Source organism: Pterocles gutturalis, unplaced genomic scaffold (assembly GCF_000699245.1).
Source record: "Pterocles gutturalis isolate BGI_N339 unplaced genomic scaffold, ASM69924v1 scaffold4951, whole genome shotgun sequence".
In the NCBI taxonomy this organism is placed as follows: domain Eukaryota; kingdom Metazoa; phylum Chordata; class Aves; order Pterocliformes; family Pteroclidae; genus Pterocles; species Pterocles gutturalis.
In genome coordinates this window covers 5,705-12,219 of record NW_010100098.1, presented here as the reverse complement: position 1 = coordinate 12,219, position 6,515 = coordinate 5,705, and the positions used below count along the sequence as shown (strand labels likewise).

Below are 6,515 nucleotides of genomic sequence, written 5' to 3'. Positions count from 1 at the left end.
TGGGGGCAGCGCCTCCTTCTCGGGCTGAGCGCGGCCCCCCCGAGCCCCCCGGCCTGCGGGCGGGTGCTGTTTCTCCGGTAGCAGCAGCCCCCAACAGCCTGTCCTCCCTTCTCAGTCAGGCCGCGATCTGCAGCAGTACCAGAGCCAAGCGAAGCAGCTGTTCCGCAAGCTGAACGAGCAGTCCCCCACGAGGTGCACTCTGGAAGCAGGAGCCATGGCTTTCCAGTAAGTGTCTGCAGCCGGGGGGATCGGGCCTCTGCCTTGGCACTGCTCGCTGACTGTTGTTTTTCAGCCGGGTTCAGAGTTTTGCCTTTGCTGAAGACAATGTATATTCTGTTCCCGTTAAGGTTTTTCTGTTTGCTTGCTCCCTCTAAGATACCGCCGGTGTGTCTTCTGTACCTCTTGTGTCTTGTCTTTTTTAAAAAGAGATGGTTTTGGTAAGAACAGTCTGGCAGTACTCCAGTACTTATGCTCTGCTTGCATAAGACTTTCCTCTGTGCCTGTCCCGTGAGAGTGTAGCTTTTCATGTATTGCCTCCATGTGTAGAGGCACATGGAGCAATCTCTGATTTTTTTTTTTTTAATTGTTTCCATAATATCTGGCAACCTTTTTTCTCTCATCATGTAGATTCAGTCTTAATGTTTCCAAATGCATTGGATGTGTTTAGTTCATTTTTTAGACTGCTTGGAAACTCTCAAAAGCGCTTTTGGCTTTCTCCAGTAGTACACTAATAAGGGAACCTGAATACAAAATAAGAGAGTGTGGGTCGGACATCCTTACTCCCTAATTAATGGCAAGGGAACTAGGAAGTCAAGTAAATGGAGGAAGAATCGACAGTCAGTGAAAGACAGGAGAGCAGGCTTATGTTTGAGAAAGGAAATGCTTTGTTACTTGACATGTAATTATGTAGCAGAATAATGCTTGAGAATTTAATCAAGCCCAAGATATTGTCAAGAATCAGGATTATACTATTAGCAGAAATAATTATGTTAGAAGTTTCTGAGATCAGGTGCCACATGAGATCACCGAGGCAGAGTTGTGCGGTTTTGCTGGTGATGCGCAAATATTTCCCGTGCTTGGCACCACTTCTGTTGTGCTGCCAGCAGCGGGATCCCTCTCTGTTGCCCAGCCTTGGTGACCAGGAGCGTATTTATCACGGGGCGAGAGGGAGATGGCCTTTGCACGCAGGGCAAGGTTGGCTTTAGGCCTCTGCTTCAATAACAAGGGTCCTTTAGGAAATCTCCTGGCCTGTCCTTTTCTTCAAACATTCAGTGACATGGAAAGACAGGAACAGATGTTTTTTGGAAGGGCAATCTTTAGCAAAAGCCACAAGGTTTTAAGGGCAACTTTTCTTGTGGTTGGCTTGCATATGATAACTGCAACAAGTTGTTTTTTTTTGTTTAATCTTTTTTTCTCTTGGCTTCTGGTGGCCTTTGGTGGGGGTTATAGTGGTCAGAGGGTGGTCCTGGTTAAAATAGTCTGGCCATCCGTATCTCCTGTTGGGTTTGGGTGTTGTTGCCAGAGTTAATCACAAGTGCTGCTCTGCATTGTCTTCTTTCCAGAAGTTAAAACATTCTAGAATTTAAAAACTCTCTCATTTTAAGCATTTCCATGGTGCTGCATGGTGTAGCTCTGACTGGCAGTGAAGCCTTGGGAACAAGTCCGTGTAGATCCTAGTAAATCCCTTCTTGTGTTGCTTCCATGACGCAAGCAGAGCGAGGGCTGGAAAGGCTGTGCCGCTTGCAGTGCCCAGGAAATCAAAGCCCCTGAATGGTGGCTGTAATGTCACCCGTTTTGACAAGGTAGGAGGACTTGGGCAAGCTCGTGTTTTGCGAGCTGTCTCAAAGAAACAGGCAGGTTACCTGGCTGGCAGATAGGTGGGGAAAGGAGTGTTTATCCTTCTGTCCTGAGTTAGTCCCTAGACAGGTTCCATGGGCAATTGACAGGTGCTGCTGCAAAGCACTCGACTGCTGCCTCCTTTAAGGGGGGCCATTCAGGTAGGACCTACATTAAAAGAATACTTTCAGATCAGAAAACTTCCTGTGATAAGACTACAGGAAGGAGAGGAAATGGAGGAGTTGGAGGTCTAGTCTGAAATAATGCTGACTGATGAGTGTGCTGTTTGTTAACACGGCACACCATTTTTTCTGCCAAATCAGAGCTCTGACTGCTGAGGGCAGCACAAACCAGGGTAGAGCATTTTGTGGTGTGAGAGTTACAAATGTGGCTAAGGCTATTGCTGAACTTGCTGAGCTGGTGTTGAACATTTTTAGTTTGATCAATTCAGAGAAGAGCTTAGTCTTGCTGAAATGTGAAGCTTAAACTATGGCCACTGAGGTGATTTCTGTCAAATGTAATGTTTAAACTTCAGCTCCAGAAGCTGTGTCATCCTTCCAGCTGCAGCACTGGGTGTACACGGCTGTGCGGGTACAGAAACACCAGTGGAGTCTGCTGTGCTGTTAGTCAGGAGCTGACCTTTGGCTGATGAATGGCTGAAGTGAAACTTACCTGTCATGTTGAAATCAACCCTTGGCCTTTGCCACTGTTACCAGGATAAAGCTTTTCTCTCTCAAAATGTCCAGGATAATTGTAAGAAAGCTTCTGGCTATACGCAGTGTGCAGAAATCCAGCGTACAAAAGTTAGCAGTGGCAAATGGTAACGTCTGCCCCTTGTGTGCATATGCTGGTGAGCAGTCGGCGTGATCAGGCGCCATGCTGAAGCTCAGAGGAATGCACAAAGTGTAAAACTGAGAAGCCCAGCTGTGCAGGAACTCCGCTCTGATGTTGAACTGAGGCTGACAAAATTGTCTGAGTCTGCGACAGAATGAGGTGTGCTTGCTCTCTGTGGTGCTGACAGATCATCTTTAAATCCAACACATCTAACATCACATCAGGGAAAAGCAAGTGAGAAATACCGCTGAAGAGCTCCAGGCAGGACCAGCTGGCCTGAGCAGAGATAAGAGCTGGACCGACAGGGAATGTTCCTCAGGCTGCTCTCCTCCTGAGTTTGCTGCTTATGCTTTCAGAGAATACTGTCACAAGTCCTATCTGACATGAGTTTTGCTTATTTCAGAAGACTCTTTCAAATATTGCCATTCATGATAGTGGCTAAATCAAGCTCTGGATGGTGATTTTTGTAGCAGCTCCAAGCTGACAAGCAGGTCTCCAGGGGTAAGGGAAGAGGAGAGGCACAGTGTGCTGTAGGATTAGTCTTACGCACTGATGCAGTCCAAGCTGAGGGACATAAAAAGGAATAAAAACATGAGCTCGTGGGGCCACGCTTGTGGAATGGATTGTAGTAGCTGGAATTTCTTGTTTCTGGTTGAGCTGGATCGGTTGTTACTTGAAGGCTGTCGGGATTCACACACAGGCCATAGAGGGTGGGAGAAATAGATGCTCCTGAGCCCAGAAACAAGTTGACGATGGTTAATTGAAAGGAGTTGGACATGTTGGGGTATCTGGAAAAACATTGTGAAGGGGAAGTTCTTCTGTAAGCCTGCTGTGGGTATTAACAATATTTTAAGCTACTTATTTAACTACAGTGCCCTCGTGACTGGGTCAGTTCTTTAATACGCTGTTAATCTTTATGCTAACGAGACTGCTACATAATGGCATTATGCAGAAAGTCAAAGGAAGGTAATGTAAAAGTACCATTTAAATTGTATCCTGAATAATACAGATAAACATGCCGAAGTGTATGTAGGGCTGTCTACTGTCTCCACTCCCTTGGCTTTGGTGGAAATATTATTGGCTTTGTTTTTCTGTTGGCTAAATGAGGAGAAAAATGTATTTGGGAATGTGCAGCAGCAGGTGGTTGTAGTGAAGCCTAAGTAACCTAAATAATCTCATGACTGGTTCTATCTTATCCCTTATTTATTTCAGTAGGCTTTTTAGCTGAATTCTAACAAAAGTCCCATGTTCTCAGTGCTGACAGAGGCACTGGAGCTCACACTGGAACAAGGTCAGCACTAAACTTCTGCAAAAAATACAAATTAGATGCAACGGGGATGGGGTGGTGGGAGGAGGAGAAGAGGACCTCTCTGCATGTTCAGCTGTGGAACAAACCAAACAGCATTGCACAGCAAGAGCAGCTCCTCTTCCAACATATGTTTTGGAGCTCCTAACATCGCAGCTGAAGAGCTGGCAGCACAGTCATCCTTACCCATGGCAAAATTAGAACTCTTTTGTTGCTGGTATTTTGTTAAGGTAATGTTACTCACAGGCCAACTTTTGTTCTTCTGGAGTCAAAGTTCAGGGCTTTTGGCATGGGTATAGGGTCTGAGGCTACAAGAAAATGTGTATTAGGCAAATTAAAAATAAGCCATCACTTTGTAGAAAGGTTCGCACCTGATCCAGACATGGCAAACTGCAAGTCCCTGTGTGCAGTTCTCATTGCAGGGTGGTATCTGATAGGAGAGGTCCAAAATTGATTGACTAATGCAGTGTCTGCTGTTCTTCCAGCTACATCATCGAGAAAGGAGTGTGTTACCTGGTCCTGTGTGAAGCTGCATTCCCCAAGAAGCTGGCCTTTGCGTATCTGGAAGACTTGCATTCAGAATTCGATGAGCAGCATGGCAAGAAGGTGCCGACGGTCTCCAGGCCCTATTCCTTCATTGAATTTGGTGAGGTCCCTCTCTTGTGGCTACTTAGGGAACTTCTTGCTGGGGAGGAGCAGCAGTCACAGGATCTTTCCAGCTTGGCCTCTGGAATTGACAGTTTGGCCTCTCCTTGGCGCTAGAGAAATGGCTGTTTTGAGCAAGGAATATTTGTGAATAGAGAAGTGGGAGGGAAATGGTAAATGTCCTTTGATTCAGTTTTCCTGCTTTAAGTCTCTTGGCCTCACTCCAGTGAATATTTGCATGCAGTTTGCTGGCTGCCTCAGCAAAGTTCCCACTGCTTCGGCAGTCAGGCTGCTCTGTGGTAGGTGAGATTCCCTCTGATAGCCCTGTCTCGTTCCAGATACCTACATCCAGAAAACCAAGAAGCTCTACATTGATAGCCGGGCGAGGAGGAATCTGGGCTCCATCAACACAGAGCTGCAAGATGTGCAGAGGATTATGGTGGCCAACATCGAAGAAGTCTTACAGCGAGGAGAGGCACTTTCAGGTACAGGGAATGGCCAATATTTGGCATAAGGTTCCTTCTCTTCTCGGTCAGGTGGGTGGGCAGAGCATACTGGAGGAAAGGCTTGCTAATCCCTGAACCTCCTGCAAAAAGCAGTGGACTCGGTGGGTGTTTCTGTTGGATCGGATGCATCCTGAAGCACCTGGCAGGTGCTGGTTCTTTTGGGCATGACCAGCACCTCAGTAGCTTGCGTGGCTGTCATCCCAGCAGGACAGGCACTAGAGCACTGCAGATAGGCACAGGGCATGCTGCCATGTGAAACTTCTGTGCTTACAGCTGCTCCAGAGAAACTTGTACAGTTGATGTAAACATTTGGGGAACATCTGGTTGGATTAATCTTTATTAATGTCTCTCCCCTTTCCCTTTAACAGCTCTTGATTCCAAGGCCAACAACTTGTCCAGTTTGTCCAAGAAGTACCGTCAGGATGCGAAGTATCTGAACATGCGTTCCACTTATGCCAAACTCGCGGCCGTAGCTGTGTTTTTTATCATGTTGATCGTCTACGTGAGATTCTGGTGGCTGTGAGCCAGTTGCAGCCACGGAAGAGGGAAAGCTGGTAGCCTGGCAGGTGTATGTGTGCAGGACACTGTTCACGGGGGATGTGCATTAGAATCCACACAGGACCATCACCTTTACAGGAGTGTCCTGAAATTGTTAGGTGACACCTGACTACTACACCTCTTAGTGAAGCCTAGCAATAGGTGTAAAGGCTTGTTGACTACAGGCTTTTCCTCTGAGGCAGTTTGCACTAGGGTACTGCAGAGTTTGGCCTCCCATGGTTCTGCCCCCCTCCCGGGGTCGTGCTCTGGGAACAGTCAATCAGCACAGTTTAGCGTAATCGCATTGTACGTCCTCCTGTTGAGTAGCTCTAGTGGGAACTGGACTCTAATGAACATTCCTTGTGTTGGAAATGTTTGCTTTTTTAGAATCTGGGTCTGCAGTTATGTTTCTTTTCTGTTTTTTCTTTTAAAAGAGAAGACTCCCCTGTTTGAAGGCAGATATTGCACTGTACATACAAGAGCTTTCACCTCTGTCAGAATAGATATTGTTGAATTTTCTGTGTCTGACATCTTGACTTGTTACACTTTAAATTGCTTTAGGAAGAAATGGATGTTAAATTATGCCTTAAAATACATTCTGTCTAGTACTAGGAGGGGCAATGAAAGGGTTCTGTATTACTGATTTCTACAAAATCAAACTGCAGGTTTGCTAAGTGTCCACTTTCCCTCTCCTGACAGCTGTGTGCGTGACAGTGTGTTTCCATGTGAACAGGGTGTGTAATTCAAGTGCTGTTGGAGCGGGCACAGTGCAAACTGTGTCAGCACTCTCTGTTTTTCTCTTCTATCTGCAGATTCACTGCATTATTTTCTTCTTTTTTTATAACCATACT

At 46.3% G+C, this 6,515-nt stretch overlaps 1 protein-coding gene across 1 annotated transcript; it reads left to right on the top strand.

Moving 5' to 3' along the window:
* Window positions 1–115: 115 nt before the first annotated feature.
* SEC22B (SEC22 vesicle trafficking protein homolog B (S. cerevisiae)) lies at window positions 116–6,166 on the top strand (the record flags this gene model as incomplete). Its single annotated transcript, XM_010078315.1, has 4 exons — window positions 116–225; window positions 4,462–4,622; window positions 4,960–5,106; window positions 5,496–6,166. Coding segments are annotated over 4 exons (573 nt in total), but the record flags the coding sequence as incomplete, so codon positions are not given.
* Window positions 6,167–6,515: the final 349 nt, after the last annotated feature.